Source organism: Narcine bancroftii, unplaced genomic scaffold (genome assembly GCF_036971445.1).
Source record: "Narcine bancroftii isolate sNarBan1 unplaced genomic scaffold, sNarBan1.hap1 Scaffold_602, whole genome shotgun sequence".
Lineage (NCBI taxonomy): Eukaryota > Metazoa > Chordata > Chondrichthyes > Torpediniformes > Narcinidae > Narcine > Narcine bancroftii.
In genome coordinates this window covers 1-25,451 of record NW_027212132.1, presented here as the reverse complement: position 1 = coordinate 25,451, position 25,451 = coordinate 1, and the positions used below count along the sequence as shown (strand labels likewise).

General features: G+C 48.3%; 1 protein-coding gene across 1 annotated transcript in view; it reads right to left on the bottom strand.

Annotated features, from left to right (window-relative positions):
• The window catches only part of LOC138751019 (BTB/POZ domain-containing protein 9-like), a 35,489-nt gene extending 13,794 nt beyond the window's left edge, over positions 1–21,695 (bottom strand). Inside the window, exons 1-4 of the mRNA XM_069913119.1 lie at positions 21,591–21,695; positions 16,894–17,083; positions 14,631–14,738; positions 11,554–11,632 (exon numbers count right to left, since the gene is read on the bottom strand). Coding sequence (XP_069769220.1) covers positions 11,554–11,632; positions 14,631–14,738; positions 16,894–17,083; positions 21,591–21,633 — 420 coding nt within the window. The 5' untranslated portion in view covers positions 21,634–21,695. The remainder of the gene's footprint in view (positions 1–11,553; positions 11,633–14,630; positions 14,739–16,893; positions 17,084–21,590) is intronic.
• Between the last annotated feature and the right edge of the window lie 3,756 nt (positions 21,696–25,451).

Genomic DNA, 25,451 nt, shown 5'->3' with positions numbered 1-25,451 from the left:
TTGGGCACAACCACTACACATTGGGCACAATCACTACACATTGGTAACAACCACTACTCATTGGGCACAACCACTACTCATTGGTCACAACCACTACTCATTGGGAACAACCACTACTCATGAGTAACAACCACTACTCATGGGTAACAACACTACTCATTGGTCACAACCACTACTCATTGGTCACAACCACTACTCATTGGTCACAACCACTACTCATTGGTCACAACCACTACTCATTGGTCACAACCACTACTCATTGGGCACAACCACTACTCATTGGGCACAACCACTACTCATTGGTCACAACCACTACTCATTGGGCACAACCACTACTCATTGGGCACAACCACTACTCATTGGGCACAACCACTACTCATTGGGAACAACCACTACTCATTGGGAACAACCACTACTCATTGGTCACAACCACTACTCATTGGGCACAACCACTACTCATTGGGCACAACCACTACTCATTAGTCACAACCACTACTCATTGGGCACAACCACTACTCATTGGGCACAACCACTACTCATTGGTCACAACCACTACTCATTGGGCACAACCACTCCTCATTGGTCACAACCACTACTCATTGGTCACAACCACTATTCATGGGTCAAAACCACTACTCATGGGTCACAAACACTACTCATGGGTCACAACCACTACTCATGGGTCACAAGCACTACTCAGTGGTCACAAGCACTACTCATTGGTCACAACCGCTACTCATTGGTCACAACCACTACTCATTGGTCACAACCACTACTCATTGGGCACAACCACTAGTCATTGGTCACAACCACTACTCATTGGTCACAACCACTACTCATTGGTTCAACCACTACTCATTGGGCACAACCACTACTCATGGGTCACAACCACTACTCATTGGGCACAACCACTACTCATGGGTCACAAACACTACTCATGGGTCACAACCACTACTCATTGGTCACAACCACTACTCATTGGTCACAACCACTACTCATTGGTCACAACAACGACTCATTGGTCACAACCATGACTCATTGGTCACAACCACGACTCATGGGGCACAACCACTAGTCATTGGTCACAACCACTACTCATTGGTCACAACCACTACTCATTGGTCACAATCACTACTCATTGGGAACAACCACTACTCATTGGTCACAAACACTACTCATTGGTCACAAACACTACATTGGGCACAACCACTACTCATTGGGCACAACCACTACTCATGGGTCACAACCACTACTCATTGGTCACAACCACTACTCATTGGTCACAACCACTACTCATTGGGCACAACCACTACTCATGGGTCACAAACACTACTCATTGGTCACAACCACTACTCATTGAGCACAAACACTACTCATTGGGCACAACCACTACTCATTGGTCACAACCACTATTCATTGGGCACAACCACTACTCATTGGGCACAACCACTACTCATGGGTCACAACCACTACTCATTGGGCACAACCACTACTCATTGGTCACAACCACTACTCATTGGGCACAACCACTACTCATTGGTCACAACCACTACTCATTGGTCACAACCACTACTCATTGGGCACAACCACTACTCATTGGTCACAACAGCTACTCATTGGTCACAACCACTACTCATTTGTCACAACCACTACTCATTGGTCACAACCGCTACTCATTGGGCACAACCACTACTCATGGGTAACAACCACTACACATTGGGCACAACCACTACTCATTGGGCACAACCACTACTCATGGGTAACAACCACTACTCATTGGGCACAACCACTACTCATTGGGCACAACCACTACTCATTGGTCACAACCACTACTCATTGGTCACAACCACTACTCATTGGTCACAACCACTACTCATTGGGCACAACCACTACTCATTGGTCACAACCACTACTCATTGGGCACAACCACTACTCATGGGTCACAACCACTACTCATTGGGCAAAACCACTACTCATTGGTCACAACCACTACTCATTTGTCACAACCACTACTCATTTGTCACAACCACTACTCATTGGGCACAACCACTACTCATTGGGCACAACCACTACTCATTGGTCACAACCACTTCTCATTGGGCACAACCACTACTCATTGGGCACAATCACTACACATTGGTAACAACCACTACTCATTGGGCACAACCACTACTCATTGGAAACAACCACTACTCATTGGGAACAACCACTAATCATGAGTAACAACCACTACTCATGGGTAACAACACTACTCATGGGTCACAACGACTACTCATTGGTCACAACCACTACTCATTGGTCACAACCACTACTCATTGGTCACAACCACTACTCATTGGGCACAACCACTACTCATTGGGCACAACCACTACTCATTGGTCACAACCACTACTCATTGGGCACAACCACTACTCATTGGGCACAACCACTACTCATTGGGAACAACCACTACTCATTGGGAACAACCACTACTCATTGGTCACAACCACTACTCATTGGGCACAACCACTACTCATTGGGCACAACCACTACTCATTGGTCACAACCACTACTCATTGGGCACAACCACTACTCATTGGGCACAACCACTACTCATTGGTCACAACCACTACTCATTGGGCACAACCACTCCTCATTGGTCACAACCACTACTCATTGGTCACAACCACTATTCATGGGTCAAAACCACTACTCATGGGTCACAAACACTACTCATGGGTCACAACCACTACTCATGGGTCACAAGCACTACTCAGTGGTCACAAGCACTACTCATTGGTCACAACCACTACTCATTGGTCACAACCACTACTCATTGGTCACAACCACTACTCATTGGGCACAACCACTAGTCATTGGTCACAACCACTACTCATTGGTCACAACCACTACTCATTGGTCACAACCACTACTCATTGGACACAACCACTACTCATGGGTCACAACCACTACTCATTGGGCACAACCACTACTCATTGGTCACAAACACTACTCATTGGTCACGACCACTACTCATTGAGCACAAACACTACTCATTGGGCACAACCACTACTCATTGGTGACAACCACTACTCATTGGTCACAACCACTACTCATTGGGCACAACCACTACTCATGGGTCACAACCACTACTCATTGGGCACAACCACTACTCATTGGTCACAACCACTACTCATTGGGCACAACCACTACTCAATGGTCACAACCACTACTCATTGGTCACAACCACTACTCATTGGGCACAACCACTACTCATTGGTCACAACCGCTACTCATTGGGCACAACCGCTACTCATTGGGCACAACCGCTACTCATTGGTCACAACCGCTACTCATTGGTCACAACCGCTACTCATTGGTAACAACCACTACTCATTGGGCACAACCACTACTCATTGGTCACAACCACTACTCATTGGTCACAACCACTACTCATTGGTCACAACCACTACTCATTGGTCACAACCACCACTCATTGGTCACAACCACTACTCATTGGTCACAACCACTACTCATTGGGCACAACCACTACTCATTGGTCACAACCACTACTCATTGGTCACAACCACTACTCATTGGGCACAACCACTACTCATTGGGCACAAACACTACTCATTGGTCACAACCACTACTCATTGGGCAAAACCACTACTCATTGATCACAACCACTACTCATTGGGCACAACCACTACTCAATGGGCACAACCACTACTCATTGGTCACAACCGCTACTCATTGGTCACAACCGCTACTCATTGGTCACAACCACTACTCATTGGTCACAACCATTACTCATTGGGCACAACCACTACTCATGGGTAACAACCACTACTCATTGGGCACAACCACTACTCATTGGGCACAACCACTACTCATGGGTAACAACCACTACTCATTGGGCACAACCACTACTCATTGGGCACAACCACTACTCATTGGTCACAACCACTACTCATTGGTCACAACCACTACTCATTGGTCACAACCACTACTCATTGGGCACAACCACTACTCATTGGGCACAACCACTACTCATTGGTCACAACCACTATTCATTGGTCACAACCACTACTCATTGGGCACAACCACTACTCATTGGGCACAACCACTACTCATTGGGCACAACCACTACTCATTGGGCACAACCACTACACATTGGGCACAACAACTACTCATTGGGCACAACCACTAGTCATTGGTCACAACCACTACTCATTGGGCACAACCACTACTCATTGGTCACAACCACTACTCTTGGGTAACAACCACTACTCATGGGTAACAACACTACTCATTGGTCACAACCACTACTCATTGGTCACAACCACTACTCATTGGTCACAACCACTACTCATTGGGCACAACCACTACTCATTGGGCACAACCACTACTCATTGGGCACAACCACTACTCATTGGGCACAACAACTACTCATTGGGCACAACCACTAGTCAGTGGTCACAACCACTACTCATTGGGCACAACCACTACTCATTGGTCACAACCTCTACTCATGGGTAACAACCACTACTCATGGGTAACAACACTACTCATTGGTCACAACCACTACTCATTGGTCACAACCACTACTCATTGGGCACAACCACTACTCATTGGTCACAACCACTACTCATGGGTAACAACCACTACTCATGGGTAACAACACTACTCATTGGTCACAACCACTACTCATTGGGCACAACCACTACTCATTGGGCACAACCACTACTCATTGGGCACAACCACTACTCATTGGGCACAACAACTACTCATTGGGCACAACAACTACTCATTGGTCAGAACCACTACTCATTGGGCACAACCACTACTCATTGGTCACAACCACTACTCATGGGTAACAACACTACTCATTGGTCACAACCACTACTCATTGGTCACAACCACTACTCATTGGTCACAACCACTACTCATTGGTCACAACCACTACTCATTGGGCACAACCACTACTCATCGGGCACAACCACTACTCATTGGTCACAACCACTACTCATTGGGCACAACCACTACTCATTGGGCACAACCACTACTCATTGGGAACAACCACTACTCATTGGGAACAACCACTACTCATTGGTCACAACCACTACTCATTGGGCTCAACCACCACTCATTAGTTACAACCACTACTCATTGGTCTCAACCACTACTCATTGGTCACAACCACTACTCATTGGTCACAACCACTACTCATGTGTAACAAACACTACTCATTGGTCACAACCACTACTCATTGGGCACAACCACTTCTCATTGGGCACAAACACTACTCATTGGTCACAACCACTACTCATTGGTCACAACCACTTCTCATTGGGCACAACCACTACTCATTGGTCACAACCACTACTCATTGGGCACAACCACTACTCATTGGTCACAACCACTACTCATTGGGCACAACCACTACTCATTGGTCACAACCACTACTCATTGGGCACAACCACTACTCATTGGTCACAACCACTACTCATGGGTCACAACCACTACTCATTGGTCACAACCACTACTCATTGGGCACAACCACTACTCATGGGTCACAACCACTACTCATTGGGCACAACCACTACTCATTGGTCACAACCACTACACATTGGGCACAACCACTACTCATTGGTCACAATCACTACTCATTGGTCACAACCACTACTCATTGGGCACAACCACTACTCATTGGGCACAACCACCACTCATTGGGCACAACCACTACTCATTGGGCACAAACACTACTCATTGGTCACAACCGCTACTCATTGGGCACAACCGCTACTCATTGGTCACAACCGCTACTCATTGGGCACAACCACTACTCATTGGTCACAACCACTACTCATTGGGCACAACCACTACTCATTGGGCACAACCACTACTCATTGGGAACAACCACTACTCATTGGGAACAACCACTACTCATTGGTCACAACCACTACTCATTGGGCTCAACCACCACTCATTAGTTACAACCACTACTCATTGGTCTCAACCACTACTCATTGGTCACAACCACTACTCATTGGTCACAACCACTACTCATTGGTCACAACCACTACTCATTGGTCACAACCACTACTCATGTGTAACAAACACTACTCATTGGTCACAACCACTACTCATTGGTCACAACCACTACTCATTGGGCACAACCACTACTCATTGGGCACAAACACTACTCATTGGTCACAACCACTACTCATTGGTCACAACCACTACACATTGGGCACAACCACTACTCATTGGTCACAACCACTACTCATTGGGCACAACCACTACTCATTGGGCACAACCACTACTCATTTGTCACAACCACTACTCATGGGTCACAAACACTACTCATTGGTCACGACCACTACTCATTGAGCACAACCACTACTCATTGGGCACAACCACTACTCATTGGTCACAACCACTACTCATTGGTCACAACCACTACTCATTGGGCACAACCACTACTCATGGGTCACAACCACTACTCATTGGGCACAACCACTACTCATTGGTCAAAACCACTACTCATTGGGCACAACCACTACTCATTGGGCACAACCACTACTCATTGGTCACAACCACTACTCATTGGTCACAACCACTACTCATTGGGCACAACCACTACTCATTGGGCACAACCACTACTCATTGGGCACAACCACTACTCATTGGGCACAAACACTACTCATTGGTCACAACCACTACTCATTGGGCACAACCGCTACTCATTGGTCACAACCGCTACTCATTGGGCACAACCGCTACTCATTGGTCACAACCGCTACTCATTGGTCACAACCGCTACTCATTGGTCACAACCGCTACTCATTGGGCACAACCGCTACTCATTGGTCACAACCGCTACTCATTGGTCACAACCACTACTCATTGGGCACAACCACTACTCATTGGTCACAACCACTACTCATTGGTCACAACCACTACTCATTGGTCACAACCACTACTCATTGGTCACAACCACTACTCATTGGGCACAACCACTACTCATTGGTCACAACCACTACTCATTGGTCACAACCACTACTCATTGGGCACAAACACTACTCATTGGTCACAACCACTACTCATTGGGCAAAACCACTACTCATTGATCACAACCACTACTCATTGGGCACAACCACTACTCATTGGGCACAACCGCTACTCATTGGTCACAACCGCTACTCATTGGTCACAACCGCTACTCATTGGGCACAACCACTACTCATTGGTCACAACCACTACTCATGGGCACAACCACTACTCATGGGTAACAACCACTACTCATTGGGCACAACCACTACTCGTTGGGCACAAGCACTACTCATGGGTAACAACCACTACTCATTGGGCACAACCACTACTCATTGGGCACAACCACTACTCATTGGTCACAACCACTACTCATTGGTCACAACCACTACTCATTGGGCACAACCACTACTCATTGGGCACAACCACTACTCATGGGTCACAACCACTACTCATGGGTCACAACCACTACTCATGGGTCACAACCACTACTCATTGGGCACAACCACTACTCATTGGGCACAAACACTACTCATTGGTCACAACCACTACTCATTGGTCACAACCACTACTCATTGGGCACAACCACTACTCATTGGTCACAACCACTACTCATTGGTCACAACCACTACTCATTGGGCACAACCACTACTCATTGGTCACAACCACTACTCATTGGGCATTGGTCGCCCAATTGGTCGCACAAAAATCAGTACTCAATGTCCACAAATGAAGAAATGTGAACAAACCTACTGTTTAATACAGAGAATTTATAAAGTGAACAAGACAGATTCCTTAAATGAGGCACTGATTGAGGTTGTTATTGAGGACTCTGATGGGGGAGGGGGAGCAGCTGTTCCTGAACATGGGGGGTGTGAGTCTTGTGGCACCGATATCTCTTTCCTGATGGCAGCAATAAGAACAGAGCATGTGCTGTGTGGTATGGATCCTTGACAATCGCTGCTACTCTCCCTCGGCAGCGTTCGCCGTAGATGTTGACGATGGCGGGGAGGGTTTTGCCTGTGATATCTTGGGCTATGTCCACTACCTTTTGCAGGACTCTATGCTCATGGGTATTGGTGCCCCCATACCAGACCATGATGCAGCCGGTCAGCACAGGCAGAGGAAACACCCCCCCCCCACCACCTCTCCCACCCAGGGAAAATTAGGCACGTCATCAGTTCCTGAGACAAGGGACTGTGGACTGGTTTGCAGATCCATGAAAGGGGGGACACAGGTCGATAAGGAGAGGAAGAAGGGGCTTTTCATGCTGGGAGATGGGGTAGGTGGGCAGACTCTGCATCTGGTGGGGTCGTGGACATGTTTCACTGACTGGCAAAGAACCCAGAGTGGGAAGATGTAGGACATCGATGGATCTGACTTCCAGAGGAGGTAGGGTGGGGGTGATGGGTCGGGGTGAGAGAGTGGGGGTTATGGATGAGGGATGGGGTGGGGCTGAGCCTTGGGTGGGGTTGAAGGTGAGGGTGAAGGTATGGGGTGGGAATGGGGGTGATGGGTGAGTGAGGCAGTGAGGGTGAGGGTGGGAGTGGGGGTGATCAATGAGGGTGGAGTTGGGGGAGTGCAGGTGAAGGTGAGGCTGGGGTGGGTTTGATGAGGGTGAAGGTATGGGGTGGGAAAGATGTGGGGGTGAGAGTGGGGGTGATGGGTGAGGCTGTGGGTGAGGGTGAGGATGAGGAAGGGGATCTGTTCTGGGACCCCCTGCTCTTTGTGAGGTTTATAATGACCTGGGTGAAGAGGTGGATGGATGAGTCAGGAAGTTTGGGGATGACATGAAGGTTGGAGGAGTTGTGGATGGAGCTGAAGGTTGTCAAACGTTACAAGAGGATTTCGACAGGATGCAGAGTTGGGCAGAAAAGTGGAAGATGGAGATCAATCCGGATCAGTGTGAGGTGATGCATTTTGGACGGACAAACCAGGAGGATGAGGACAGGGTTAATGGTCAGTTACTGAAGGGTGTGGATGAACAGAGAGACCTTGGGGTCCAAATCCAAACATCCCTCAAGGTCACCGTACAGGTTGATAGGATAGTTAAGATGTTCTATAGGACGCTGGGCTTCATTAATAGGGGGATTGAGTTCAGGAATAGAAAGGACATGGTACAACTCTACAAATCTCTGGTGAGTCCACACTTAGAAAATTGTGTTCACCTCATTACAGGAAGGATGTGGAAGCTGTGGAGAGGGGGAAGAGGGGATTTCCCAGGATGTTGCCTGAAATGGGAAACAGGTCTTATGAGGCCAGGTGAGCAGAGCTGGGACTTTTCTCTCTAGAGTGTAGAAGGATGAGAGGAGACTTGATGGAGGTCATCAAGGTTCTGAGAGGCATAGACAGGGTAGACAGCCAGCACCTGTTTCCCAGAGCAGGATCAGCAAACACAGGAGGATGCGTGTACAAAGTGAAGGGAGGGAGGTTTAGGGGAGACGTCAGGGGGATGTTCTTTGCATAGAGAGATGTGGGGGCCTGGAATATGTCACCGGGATGGAGTAGAGGTTGTAACATTGGAGGCATTTAAGAGACTTTAAGGGACTTGGATGGAAGGAGAATCGAGGGTTCCGGGGCTGGGAGGGGTTAGTATTTTTTTAAGGTATATATAGGTCGGCGCAAGATTGAGGGCCGAAGGTCATGTGCTGTAGGGTTCATGTGAGTGGAAGGGGGTTTCAGGGAGATCTGATGGTGTTCACACAGAGTGGTTGCTTCCTGGAACTCACTGCCATGAAGAAGGATCGAGGAGGAAAACGCTGATGGACACAGACCTTGTGTAGACAAAGGGATTAGTGGGGAATGGGCAAAAGGGCAGGCATGGATGTGGTGGGCCGAAGGGCCCGGTTCTGTGATGCACAACCATGACTCTCTCTTCAACTCCACTTCTTTGATTGCACACCTCGTTCCCCAATACTGCCGTGGACCTTCCATTCACGGTACCTGACCTATCCGCATCAGTCCTGTCAAACTGTGCTGACATGTATGTAACCTGGCAAATAGACCAGTCCAGCCTGCGTGTCCAAACCAAAATGAACTGTTGCTGGCATCTGCCTCATCTCCCCACATCTTCACATGTGTGTATAGAAGCCTCCTGCACACATCATTTCCACCAATACCACCCCTGGTTGCCCGTTCCAGACACCTTCCAACCACCTGCCCCGCACATCTCCCTTAAACGTTTCACCACGCATATATGTCCTCTCGTTTACGACGCTTTCACCGCCTGGAACTCCTTTATCAGGGCTTCCCTTCAGCCTCTGATGCTCCAGAGAAAACAACCCCAGTTTATTCAATGTCTCCCCATAATCAATATAACACAAGGTTGGGGAGTCACGGACAAGAGGGCACAAGTTCAGGATTGAAGGCCTCATTTAGAACAGGGATGCAGAGCGATTTCTTTACCCAGCGATCGGTGAACATCTGGAGTTTTCTGCCACGGGCGGCTGCAGAAGCCAGGTAGTTGGGTGTATTTAAGGCAGAGACTGACAGAGATCTGAACAGTCAGGGTATCAGAGGTTATGGGGAGAAGGCAGGGAGTGGGGCTGGGTGGGGGAATGCACCAGCTCATGATGGAATGGTAGAGGTGAGTGGACAGATTGAATGGCCTACTTCTGCTCCTATATCTTCGAGTCTGTGTGGGTTTGCTCCGACCCTTGAGAAACTATGGGATTCGTCGGGGAATTGGTGCACATGAGGGCCATGGGCTAGTGTCCCTGTGCTATACATGTGAATGGCCACTCCAATCCTGGCCACTCCAATCCAGGCCACTCCAATCCAGGGCACCCAATCCAAATCCAGGCCATCCAATTCAAATCCAGGCCACCCAATCCAAATCCAAGTTACCCCAATCCAGGCCACCCCAATCCAGTCCACCCAATCCAAATCCAGGCCATCCAATTCAAATCCAGGCCACCCAATCCAAATCCAGGCTACCCCAATCCAGGTCACTCCAATCCAGGCCACCCAATCCAAATCCAGGCCACCCAATCCAAATCCAGGCTACCCCAATCCAGGTCACTCCAATCCAGGCCACCCAATCCAAATCCAGGCCACCCAATCCAAATCCAGGCCACCCAATCCAAATCCAGGCCACCCAATCCAAATCCAGGCCTCCCCAATCCAGGTCACTCCAATCCAGGCCACCCAATCCAAATCCAGGCCACCCAATCCAAATCCAGGCCACCCAATCCAAATCCAGGCCACCCAATCCAAATCCAGGCCACCCAAATCCAGGCCACACCAATCCAGGCCACATCAATCCAGGCCACCCCAATCCAGGGCATTCCAATCCAGGCCACATGCTGGTGAGTTTCTGCACCTCCTCCAGTCCAATCACATCCATCCAATGGTGTGGCCGCCACAACCATAACCCCCCCCCACCCCCAAAAAGGGGAAGAATCACATCGAGCATCAGCTCGAGCAGACAGTCGGGCACGAGTAACTGCAGGGATGTTGGTGGAAGTCAGACACGGTGTAAGCAGATCCCACACACCGCTGGCACCAGTAACCCCGCACCTCATTGGCTGTGTTGTGTGTGCCCACAATCCTGATGAAGACTATCGGCTGCTGTGCGATGAGAATCGTCTGCCAGGACCTGTGTGAAGACAGGGTGACACTGTTTCAAGGCAAGGCTCTCACTGTGGCATTTTTCAAGCCTGCAGTTACATGAAAACAAGCCCTTTTGTCCAAGTCTTGATCAACCGAGCCACATTTGCCCGCATTCGCCAGGATCCCTCTTAACCTTCCCCGCTGGTCTAAGGGACTCTCAGATGTTAAAATTGCCCCCGTTCTACCCCTTCCTGCACCAGCTCATTCCACTGTGTGGACAAGGTGCCCCTCAGTTCCACTTCAAATGTTTCCCCTCTCACCTTAAATCGTTAAACGGCAGCCCAGTTGGCGTAGTGGTTCGCATAACACTGTTACAGTGCCAGCGATTGGGACCGGGTCCTGAATCCCATAAAGAGTTGGTACGTTCTCCTCATGTCTGTGTGGGTTTCCCCTGGGGACTCACATTTCCTCCCACCGTTCAAAACGTTCTGGGGCTGTAGGTTAATTGGGCCTGTGGTGCGTCCAAATGTCTAGTATAAATCAATGCTGTCCTTAAACCCATACAACACTACAGCACAGAAACAGGCCCTTCGGCCCTTCTAGTCTGTGCCAAACCATATTTTTGTTGCCTTGCCCCGTAATCTTCATTAACCTTCCCGCAGCCCACTGCCCCACCAGTCTCGGTGTCATCCCCAAACTCACGAACCATCCTAACCACAATGTCATACCGAGGACAAGCAGCACTGATCCCTGCAACATACCACTGGTCACAGGCCTCCAATCTGAGGGACAACCCCACAATCCCATCCTCTGTCAACCACCACCAACCCAACACATTCAATGTTCCAGCACTGTTCTGGCCCTTCAGCCCACAATGTTGTGCTAACATTTGTAAACCTACTTCACAACAATCCAATTTTTCCCCACCTCCCTACCTTGTAACCTTCTATATTTTCCTTCCATCCACGTCCATGTCTAAGGGTCTCTTAAATGTCCCCAATGTTCCAGCCTCCACCACCACCCCTGGCGAGGCATTCCAGGCCCCCACATCTCTCTGTGTAAAGAACTTACCCCCAATGTCTCCCCTAAACTTCCCTCCCTTCACTTTGTACACACGTCCTCTGGTGTTTGCTGATCCTACCCTGGGAAACAGGCACTGGCTGACCACCCTATCTCTGCCTCTCAGAACCTTGTTGACCTCCATCAAGTCTCCTCTCATCCTTCTATGCTCCAGAGAGAAAAGTCCCAGCTCTGCTAACCTGGCCTCATAAGACTTGTTTCCCAATCCTGAGAAATCCCCTCTGCCCCCTCTCCACAGCTTCCACATCCTTCCTGTAATGAGGTGACCAAAACTGAACACAATCCTCTAAGTGGGGTCTCACCAGAGATTTCAAGAGTTGTACCATGACCACTCTACTCCTGAACTCAATCCTCCATTAATGAATCCCAACATCCCATAGACCTTCTTAACTACCCTATCATCCTGTGCGGTGACCTTGAGGGAGCTGTATATTTTGACCCCAAGTCCTCTCTGTTCCTCCAAACTGTTAAGAATCCAGCTATTAACCCTGTCCTCAGCCTTCAAATTAGATTTTCCAAATGCATCACCTCACACTGATCCGGATTGAATTCCATCTGCCACTTTTCTGCCCAACTCTGCATCCTGTCGAAATCCTCTTATAACCTTCGACAACCTTCAGCTCCATCCACAACTCCTCCAGCCTTCATGTCATCCCCAAACTTCCTGACTCATCCGTCCACCTCTTCACCCAGGTCATTATAAACATCACAAAGAGCAGGGGGTCCCAGAACAGATCCAGCCTTATCCTACAGAATTAGCCCTTCCCCAAATAAACACTTCCCCATTTTGTCTACTCCATGCTCGTCCACAAGAGAAGTAGGCCATTCAGCCCATCTAGTCTGATCCACCATTCCATCATGAGCTGGTCCATTCTCCCACCCAGCTCCATTCCCTGGCCTTCTCCCCATAACCTCTGACACCCTGACTATTCAGATCCCCGTCAATCTCTGTCTTAAATACACTGAATGTCCCAGCTTCTGCAGCCACCCCTTGGGAACAAACGCCAGACGTTCTCCACTCGCTGGGTAAAGAAATTCCTCCACATCTGTTCTAAATGAGCCCTTCAATCCTGAAGTTGTGCCCTCTTGTCCTGGACTCCCCGTCCATGGAAAGCACCTTTCCCACATCTACTCTGCCCAGGTCTTTCAAAACTCAAAATGCTTCTTTGGTGCCACCCCCCGCCCCTCCATTCTTCTGAACTCCAAGGATTCCAGTCCAAGACTCATCAGTCTCCATGTCCTAATTTAATCCCTTCATTCCAGAAATCATTCATGTGAATCTTCTCTGAAGCCCCTCCAATGTCAGCTGATCCTTTCTTAAATAAGGAGCTCAAAACTGTCCCCCGTCCTCCAAGTGAGGCTTCACCAGTGCCTTCTAAAGCCTCCACACCCCATCCCTGCCCCTGCCCCTCAAGATAATGATGTCAACATCGCATTCACCTTCTTCACCACTGACCCAACCTGGAGGTTCACCTTTAGGGTTCCCTGCACAAGGATCCCAGTCCCTTTCCTCCTCCGAATTTGGAATGATCTCTCCACCCACAGAATAGCCGGCCCGTTTATTCCTTCATCCCAAGTGCGTGACCGTTCATTTTCCAACACTGTGATTCCTTTCCCACTTCTCTGCCCGTCCTCCGAATCTGTCCGTCTCTCTGCGACCTCTGTTTCCTCTTCACCCCCTGCCCCTCCACCCACCTCCGTACCACCAGCAGTTATGTCTAGGACTGGACAGGAGTGAAAGGCCAAACCTGAATCACCTCATACACGTTTCAGTGCTGTTCTGCCCAGATACAACCGAACCCCATGACAAGTTCCCGCTGTTTTGTTTTGCATTTCATTTCATTCCAGACCAGGTGTGACCCACCCCTCACCGTGGTGTAGAACCATCTGTTTCTGAACTGTTACCAAACCACAGACAAACAAAAATTCATCACAAGTTGCAAAGAATGGCAAGATGCACATACTTGCAAGTGACCTTAGTGTGATCGGCCACCGTCCGCCAGTGCTGCTGGTCGTTGGAGACTTCGACGTAGAAGCTGTAACTGCGGTCATCACAGTCCCAGAGCAGCAACCTGGAGGAGAGAGACCCACGGTACAGGAGCTGGGGCAGGCGGCCGAGTGTCGGGAAGGAGGCATGCAGGCGGCGGAGTGTCGGGAAGGAGGCATGCAGGCGGCCGAGTGTTGGGAAGGAGGCATGCAGGCGGCCGAGTGTCGGGAAGGAGGCATGCAGGCGGCCGAGTGTCGGGAAGGAGGCATGCAGGCGGCCGAGTGTCGGGAAGGAGGCATGCAGGCGGCCGAGTGTCGGGAAGGAGGCATGCAGGCGGCCGAGTGTCGGGAAGGAGGCATGCAGGCGGCTGAGTGTCGGGAAGGAGGCATGCAGGCGGCTGAGTGTCGGGAAGGAGGCATGCAGCAGCACAGCCCAAGGCCAGACAAAAGCATGGAACAGCCCTTTGGCCCACCATGATGTGCTGACTGAGATAAACAAGCTCCACAAAAATCTAACCCTTCCCGCCTCAATCCCTTAACCATCTATTGTTCTTTGAGCCTTCATCACCGCCCCTTGGGCAATGGGTTCGATCCACTGTGTAAAAACCTTCCCACTATCACCGCCACCCAACAATGCGTTCGATCCACCGTGTAAAAACGTCCCCATCATCACCGCCACCTGGCAATGCATTCGATTCGCCATGTAAAAATGTCCTCGTTATCACTGCCCCCCGGCAATGCGTTCAATCCACCGTGTAAAAACAACCCTGTTATCTCCACCCCCTGGCAATGCGTTCTATCCACCGTGTAAAAACATCCCCGTTAACAACACACCCTGGCAATCTCGATCCACTGTGTAAAAAGGTCCCCGTTATCACCACCCCCCCCCAGACAATGCGTTCAGTCCACCATGTAAAAACGTCCCCGTTAACAACACACCCCGGCAATGCGTTCAATCCACCATGTAAAAACATCCCCATCATCAACCCCTAGCAATGCGTTTGATTAACCGTGTAAAAACGTCCCCGTTAACAACACACCCCGGCAATGCATTCGATCCACTATGTAAAAACAACCGTGTTATCTCCACCCCCTGGCAATGCGTTCTATCCACCGCGTAAAAACGTCCCTGTTAACAACACACCCGACAATGCGTTCGATCCACCGTGTAAAAACGACTCCGTTATCTCCACCCCCCGGCAATGCGATTAAGCCACCGTGTAAAAATGTCCCAATCATCACAGCCCCACGGCAATGTGTTCCCATGTAAAAACGTCCCTGTTAACAACACACCCCGGCAATGCGTTCGATACACCGTGTAAAAACGACCCTGTTATCTCCACCCCCCCGGGCAATGCGTTCGATCCACCGTGTAAAAACGTCCCTGTTAACAACACACCCCAGCAATGCATTCGATCCACCGTGTAAAAATGACCCATCATCACCGCCACCCGGCAATACATTCAATTCGCCATGTAAAAATGTCCTCGTTATCACTGCTCCCTGGGAATGCGTTCAATCCACCGTGTAAAAACATCCCCATATCCACCCCCCGGCAATGCGTTCGATCCACCGTGTAAAAACGTTCCCGTCATCTCCCCTAAACTTTCCCCTCTCCTTAAACACCCCTGGAATTTGTTAACATCACCCTCACTCCTGCATGTACACACATACACACACACGTATGCACACACGCATGTATACACATGCACACACACTTATGTACACACATGCGCACACACATGCATGTACACTCATACACACACGTGCACACACACAAGTACACACACTCACACATGTCCACATATACACGCTCGTGCACATACACACATATGAACACACACACATGTACACACATGCACATGCACAACCATATATGGATATACACGGACAGACATACATACACATACATGCACACATAGATATCCACACACATACACTTGAACATACATACATGCTTGCACACAGACATGGACATGCAAATATGTGCATGCACACGAGCAACACACACACCCTCATGCACACATTCACACAAACACAAGCACACACATGAACACGCATGAAAATACACACAGTCACACATGCATGTATTCACACACACAGCACACACACTTACACAGCAGACACACACATATATATGCAAACATGTGCAATCACATGCAGACACACATGTAAGCATATATGTACCTTTTCCGTCATACACACACACACACACACAGGACTGTGGAGCGGCACCATTACCTCATGGAACTGATGACGAAGGGCTGTGCAAGCTGGATCACAATGGCTCCACTTCCCAGCTGATGACAAGTGTATCCAGAATCCCAGTCATAGTTCTTGGTGTCCCCATTCAGGAGAGCATTCCGACTGCGACTGACCCCTTCTATCACCGTGGCACTAGCACCGACTGTCGCCACGTTTTCTGTGGGAACTAACACATCACGCGCGTTACAAGCGGAGTGAGTGTAGATGGCAGACATCAGTGTTGGAGAAGCCCAAGGCTCAGATTATCTGGAACATGCCACATATTGGACATCACAGCTGGGCGGGCCAGGACTTCCCTCCGTTGAGCTGCAGACCGGAAAGTACCTGGGCTCCAGGGCAAAGTGGGAGAAAGGTGACAGTAACTAGACCACAGATCAATACAGCGCAGGGACAGGACTTGTGGCCCGCAAACCAAACCTCTGCTCACTGCATCTGGCAGACAGTCCTTGGTCTCCTCCATATTCAGGGTCTGTCCAAACACTAACTATCTTTCTTTCTTTGGCTTGGCTTCACGGATGAAGATTTATGGAGGGGTAATGTCCACGTCAGCTGCAGGCTCGTTGGTGACTGACAAGTCTGATGCGGGACAGGCAGGCACGGTTGCAGCGGTTGCGAGGGAAAATTGGTGGGTTGGGGTTGGGTGTTGGGTTTTTCCTACTTCCAGTAAAACCCCGTAATTCATGCAACTGGCAAAAAAAATCAAGGAAAACAAATTCTAAAAATTAAAATAAAATGTAATAAAATAATAAGTAAAAATAGGAAGTTTAAAATTGTAAACGTTCTCTGAAGTAACACATCAATGTTTGGTGAAGATGGGAGCAAACATCCAGCGAATGGAGGCCTTGGTCGGGCTTTGCTCCGAGCAGCTGTTTGAATAAAGTTGTGTTGCTCGGGATGAAGAGCTGGTTGATGCCGCTCGCCGTTGGGGTGACTCTCTTAAAGTGTCTCTTGATCCCTGCTTAGTAAAAGTCGCCCCGGTCAGAGGCTTTATCTGTAAATTTGGTTGGGGGGGGGGGGGAGGAATTATCTAGAATGTCATTGTTCATCTTTCATTGGCTCCATGGAGGAGGAGGAACCTGCAGATGCAGCAACAGTTAAATGTCTTTAAGGAAAGGGACTGAAAATGCTTTAAGATTTATATATTGAAAGGTGGTGCCCTAAGAGATTAGGGATAGCCAACATGGCCTTGTATGTGGTAGGTCATGTTTTGTGAGGAGTTCACCAGGAAATTTGATGAAGAAAAGGCCATGGATGTTGTCCACATGGGCTTTAGTGAGGCCTTGGACAAGGTCCCCCATGGGAGGTTAGTCAGGAAGGGTCAGACACTGGGGATTCACGGTGAAGTAGTGACTGGATTCGACAATGGCTGGACAGGAGAAGCCAGAGAGTAGTGGTGGATGATGCTTCTCAATCTGGAGGCCTGTGACTAGTGGGGCCTCAGGAATCGGTGCTGGGACCCTTGTTGTTTGTTGTCTATATCAATGATCTGGATGATAATGTGGTAAATTGGATCAGAAGTTCGCAGATGACACTAAGATTGGAGGCGTTGTGGACAGTGAGGAAGATTTTCAAACCTTGCAGAGGATCTGGACCAACTGCAAAAATGGACTGAAAAATGGCCGATGGAGTTTAATGCAGACAAGTGTTGCATTTTGGAAGGACAAACCAAGAAAGGATGTACATGGAAAATGGTCGGGCACTGAGGAGTGGGGTCGGACAATGAGGAGTGGGATAGAACAGAGGGATCTAGGAATACAGATACAGAATTCCCTGAAAGTGGCATCACAGGTGGACAGGGTTGTAAAGAGAGTTTTTGGCACATTGGCCTTCATAAATCAAAGTATTGAGTACAGGAGCTGGGATGGTGAGGTTGTATAAAACATTGATGACACCAATTTGGAGAATTGTGATGAGTTCTGGTCACCGAACGACAGGAAAGATCTCAATAGTCTAAGGTTTAGGAAACAAAAATCAGGCAGGGATGAAGAATTAGAAGGAGCCAGGAAGGTCCTTAAGAAGAAATTTAAGGCAGCTAGAAGGGGGCATGGAAAGACCATGCTTTTGTCATGTACATGCAGAACAAGAGCGAGGGCAGGGCCACTTGGGGATAAAGGAGGGATGTTCCTGGAGCCAGAGGAGCGGGGGGAGATCTTTGATGAATATTTTGCTTCAGTATCACTCAGGTGAGAGACCTTGGTGATTGTGAGGTCAGCATAGAACAAGCTAATATTGAGGTTAACAAACAGGCAGAGTTTAGATAGATACGTCCCCGGGACCAGACGGGGTTTACCTCAAGCTCCCCTGGGAAGCGACAGAAGAAATAGCTGGGGCAGTCGTGATGATCCTTGTGACCTCCCTGGCCACAGGAGTGGCACCAGAGGATTGGAGAATGGCCATTGTGTCCCCGTATTCACGAAGGGTAAGAGGTCAAATCTTGGGAATTCTAGATGGGTGAGTCTGACGTCAGTGGGGTGGAAACTAATGGGGAGGATTCTTAAGGACAGGGTCTATGAGCATTTGGAGTCCAGTCTACTCAGGGATAGTCAGCAGGGCTTTGTGAAGGGAAGGTCGAACCTCACGAGCCTGAATGGGTTTTTTGAGGAGGTGACAGGAAATTGATGAGGGTGGATTTGGTGAGGGTCGGTTTGACAAGGTCTCCTTGGTCAGAAAGTCATGAGGCTTGGGATTCATGGAACCTTGGCCATGTGGATTTGGAATTGGCTTGCCTGCAGAAAGCAGAGAGTATTGGTAGAAGGAACATATTCTGCCTGGAGGTCGGTGACTCATGGAGTTCCACAGGGATTCGTTGTAGGGCGCCTGCTCTTTGTAAATGACCTGGATAAAATGGTGGAGAAGCGGGTCAGTAAGTTGACAGATGATGCATGTGGGAGGTGTTGTGGATCGCACAGAAGGTTGTCAGGAGGGCAAACGAAGGTAAGTACATGTTAAAGGCAGGGTTTTTTTTTTTACCATGCAGAGGACAGAGGGATCTTGGAGTGCAGGATTGCTCAAGGTTTCTGCCCTAGTTTATAGAGTGGGGTGGGGGAGATTTACGAGCATGCCGCCGGGACACAGGGGCCTGCACTACAGGGAGAGGTTGAGCTGGGGCTTTGTTCCGTGGAGCGCAGAAGGACGAGGGGCATCAGAAAATCACGAGGGGAACAGGTCGGGTGGACATGGAGAGTCCTTTCCCAGACCAGGGGAATCGGTCACCAGAGGACATGGGTTCAAGGTGAGGGGGGAGGTTGATGGGGGGTAGATTTAGCAGGAATCTGAGGGGAAATTATTTTTTACACAGAGGGTGGTAGGTGTGTGGAAGGAGCTGCCAGGGGAGGGGGATGAGGCAGGGATAATTGAAATGTTTGGGGCATTGAAGAGACTTCGAGACACATACATGGATGGAAGAAAAATAGAGGTTTATAGGGTAGAGAGGGTTTAGTATTATTTTTAAGGAATATATGGGTTGGCTCAACATCGATGGCTGAAGGGCCTGGACTGAGGGGTAATGTTCTATGTTTTACGTTTAAGAAAAAATTGGACAAATAAATGGATAGGATACGTTTAGAGGGATGGGGCAGGTGGGATGAGTGTGGGTGGGACATTGGATGGATCTGTGGACAGGATGGGTTTAGAGGGATGGGGCAGGTGGGACCAGTGGACAGGTAGGGGCCAGCCTCAACACACAAGGCAAGCTCACATTTAGATCACATAGGATCTGAAGGGAGGCAGGGATTGACACGGTTGGGGACAGCTTCAACAAACAGGCAAGGTCAAATCCGGCTCTCATCCAGATCACTTTGGATCTGAAGGGGAACAGGGTTGGGCACAGTAGGGCCAGCCTCAAAACATAAGGCAAACTCACATCTGGATCACATCGGCTCTGAAGGTGGGCAGGGTTGGACAGAGTAGGAAAGCTCACAACTGGATCACATCAGATCTGAAGTGCGGGAGGAATGGACGTGGTAGGGGCCAGCCTCAACACACAAGGCAAGCTCACATCTGGATCACATAGGCCACAGCAGTAGCTGTCCTCAACACAGAGGGCGTTCACATCTGGATCACATCAGCTCTGAAGTGGGGCAGGGATGGATATGGTGGGGGCCAGCCTCAACACACAAGGCAAGCTCACATCTGGATCACATCGGCTCTGAAGGGAGGCAGGGATGGATACGGTAGGGGCCAACCTCAACACACAAGGCAAGCTCACATCTGCATCACATCAGATCTGAAGGGGGGCATAGGTGGACACGGTATGGTCCAGCCTCAACACAGAAGGGAATCTCTCATCTGGATCACATCGGATCTGAAGGGAGGCAGTGATTGACACAGCAGGGTCCAGCTTCAACACACAAGGGAATCTCACATCTGGATCACATCGGATCTGAAGGAAGGCATAGGTGGACACGGTATGGTCCAGCCTCAACATACAAGGCAAGCTCACAACTGGATCACATCTGATCTGAAGGGGGGCAATGATGGACACAGCAGGGTCCAGCTTCAACATACAAGGCAAGCTCACAACTGGATCACATCGGATCTGAAGGGGGGCAGTGATGGACACGGTGGGGGACAGCCTCAACACACAAGGGAATCTCACAACTGGATCACATCGGATCTGAAGGGGCTGAACAGTTTGTGGTAACCGACGGAAGTAAAAGTGAGTGCCATCTTACCCAGCATCCCTGACTCCAGCAGGAAAGTCTTGCTGCTGTACATGCACTCGAAAGAGACCAAGTGGAAAACCTTGTTCACGGTGTTGTGTGTCCCAACGATGCGAATGTATCTGCAAAGACATCAGCGGAGGATCAGTTTCTGTCAGGCAGTGGACTAACATCATAAAACAGCTTCGTGTTTTATTCCCTGAAGCAGAGATGATGGGTGATTTGATAGAGGCATACAAAATGGGATAGGTATGGTGGGGTTGTGTTCAGGCACTCCCATCCTAAACGAAAAAATAGTTTCGAAAAAATGGGGTCTTTGTGGGGACTAACACAGGGCTGTCGGGTCAGAGTGAGGCAGTGGGATCAGTGTGGGGACCGACACGAGGCTGTGGGGACTGACACGGGGCTGTCGGGACAGAGTGGGGCAGTGGGATCAGTGTGGGGACCAACATGGGGCTGTCTGGAGACACTGAACATCATAGCCCAGCCAAAATTCAAAGTACGGTCCAGATTCTTGCATCGTAAGTTTGAAAAATCGTAAGTTGGGCACTACCTTTATAGATAAATGCAAACAGGCTCTTCTTCCAACGGTAGGTGAGTTATAAACCAGAGTGAAGGGTGAAAGGGGAAGATGAGGGGGACCTTCTTCACACAGAGAGGGGAGGGGGTTGGGAATGAGCTGCCAGCTGAAGTGGTAACATTTAAGAAGAATTTGGACAGGTCCATGGATGGGAGTGGCAGGGAGGGGTAAGGACTGGTTGTAGATCAATGGGACCAGGCAGTGAAATAATTTGGCACAGACTGGAAGGGCTGAAGGGTTGTTTCTGTGGATCTATAAGATGGGGGAGGATGACCAGGGCTGTATCTGAATTTCATAGAACCCTACAGCACAGGTCAGGCCTTTCAGCCCTCGATGTTGTGCCAACCCATTTATTCCTTTAAAAAAGTACTAAACGCTCCCTGTCCCGTAACCCTCTATTTTCCTTCCATCCATGTGTCTGAGTCTCTTAAATGCCCCCCAATGTTCCAGCCTCCACCACCATCCCTGGTGAGGCACTCCAGACCCCCACAACTCTCTGTGTAAAGGATTTACCCCTGACCTCTCCCTTAAACTTCCCTCCCTTCGCTTTGTACACACATCCCTTGGTGTTTGCTGATCCTGGCCTGGGAAACAGGCGCTGGCCTGTCTATGCCTCTCAAAATCTCGTCGACCTCGATCAAGTCTCCTCTCATCCTTCTACGCTCCAGAGAGAAAAGTCCCAGCTCTGTTAACCTGGCCTCATAAGAATCTTCTCTGCCCCCTCTCCACAGCTTCCACATCCTTCCTGCAATGAGGTGACCAGAACTGAACACAATCCTCGAAGTGGGGTTTCACCAGAGATTTGTAGTTTTTTTGCATCATTACAGGAAAAAATGAATAAAACATTAATCAAAGATCCATAGCCAAAAAAATACTTTTATATTTTTCTTCCCATCCCCTCTCCCACCCAAAAGAAAAGGAAAGAGAAACACCAACCATTTCATATATAATAATATTAGCATCGACAATCATCAATTGTTATTAAAATTACTAATTAAGAGGAATGGATAAGATAGAGGAGGTGGACAGAAAATTATCCAAAAAATCCAGAGATGGATTCCAAATCCTATAAAAAATTTTCATCTCAATTCCTTAAACTATCAGTATTATTTTCCAAAGGTTTACAATTTCTCATCTCATTCTACCATCTACTTAAGAACACTTCTCTCCGTGATATCACTGTACACTTCACAGTTGCTACTGCAAGACTTGAAAAATTTTCTTGGTATTTGTCCAATTTCAATTTTATATCCTTTTCATAAAATCTCAAAATCAAAATATTCTTGGATCCTTTATCTTCATAATTTGCCCTCATAATAAACTCAGTTCATTCCAAAACCTTCCCACTTTTTCACAAGACCACACTGAATGCAAAAAAGTCCCCATTTCTTTCACACATCGAAAACACTGATTGGAATAGTTAGGATTAAGTCCATTTAACTTATGTGGAGTAAAATACAATTGGTGAAAATTATATTGAACCATTTGACATTTACTGTATTCATAACACTTTCACGTCATAATTTGGACCAAATCTCCTCCTGAATTTATATATTTAAATCTTTCTCCCATTGGATATTAATCTTTTTTCTTTACAGTTTCTTGTCATTTTATATACATATTAGTAATACATTTCTTAAGAACAAATGTATCTTATTATATCTTCAAATTGACTTTGTTGAGGGAGTCTCCAACCTGCTCCCAGTCTCTTTTTCAAATACACTTTTAATTGATAATATCCAAAAATTGTATCATTATATATATTGTATTTATCTTTTAATTGATCAGTAGTTAAGAAAAGTTGCTCTTGTGTCTTGGTGTGAGCCTGCAGGCACCTCAGATTGAAGAGACTGCCATCCGTGCGGTACCGGGGCAGACGATGCCGCTTTAGTTGCCCATTCAGAGCCAGTTCTTCAGCGCTTGACGCCCTGTTTTGTGGAAACTACCAAAATGTTTGGCCTGGAAGTCAGCCTGAAGAAAACTGAGGTCCTCCATCAGCCAGCTCCCCACCATGACTACCAGCCCCCCCACATCTCCATCGGGCACACAAAACTCAAAACGGTCAACCAGTTTACCTATCTCGGCTGCACCATTTCATCGGATGCAAGGATCGACAACAAGATAGACAACACACTCGCCAAGGCAAATAGCGCCTTTGGAAGACTACACAAAAGAGTCTGGAAAAACAACCAACTGAAAAACCTCACAAAGATTAGTGTATACAGAGCCGTTGTCATACCCACACTCCTGTTCGGCTCTGAATCATGGATCCTCTACCGGCATCACCAACGGCTCCTAGAACGCTTCCACCAGCGTTGTCGACGCTCCATCCTCAACATTCATTGGAATGACTTCATCTCCAACATCGAAGTCCTCGAGATGGCAGAGGCCAACAGCATCGAATCCACGCTGCTGAAGATCCAACTGCGCTGGGTAGGTTGCGTCTCCAGAATGGAGGACCATCGCCTTCCCAAGATCGTGTTCTATGGCGACCTCTCCACTGGCCACCGTGACAGAGGTGCACCAAAGAAGAGGTACAAGGACTGCCTAAAGAAATCTCTTGGTGCCTGCCCCATTGACCAGTGGGCTGATATCACCTCAAACCGTGCATCTTGGCGCCTCACAGTTCAGCGGGCAGCAACCTCCTTTTTTTTTAAATTTTTTATTTTTCATACCATAAATCACATTAGCCATGATATACACGTTTTCTTTTTCACACATATACAGTGACTTTTTCTCCCCCCCCTCCCTCCTCCCAAGCCACCCCCCCACCCCACGCTCTCATCCATTTTAGGTATACAATCTAGGTTGCATTAAGCTAGTCAGACAATGTTGTCATTCAACAAAAATACACCAGAAATTCTACTGAGTCCATTCTTTTCTTTCCTTCTCCTTCCATCAACTTAGGTAATGTTTGTCCCCGGTAGGTTTTCGCTATTGTATTTAATGTAAGGCTCCCATACTTGTTCGAATATTTCAATATTATTTCTTAAACTGTATGTTATTTTTTCTAATGGAATACATTTATTCATTTCTATATACCATTGTTGTATTTTCAGATTATCTTCCAATTTCCAGGTTGACATAATACATTTTTTTGCTACAGCTAGGGCTATCTTAACAAATCATTTTTGTGCATCCTCCAGATCAATTCCAAATTCTTTGTTTTTTATGTTGCTTAGGAGAAAGATCTCTGGGTTCTTTGGTATATTGTTTTCTGTTATTTTATTTAATATCTGATTGAGATCATCCCAAAATTTTTCTACTCTCTCACATGTCCAGATTGCATGAAT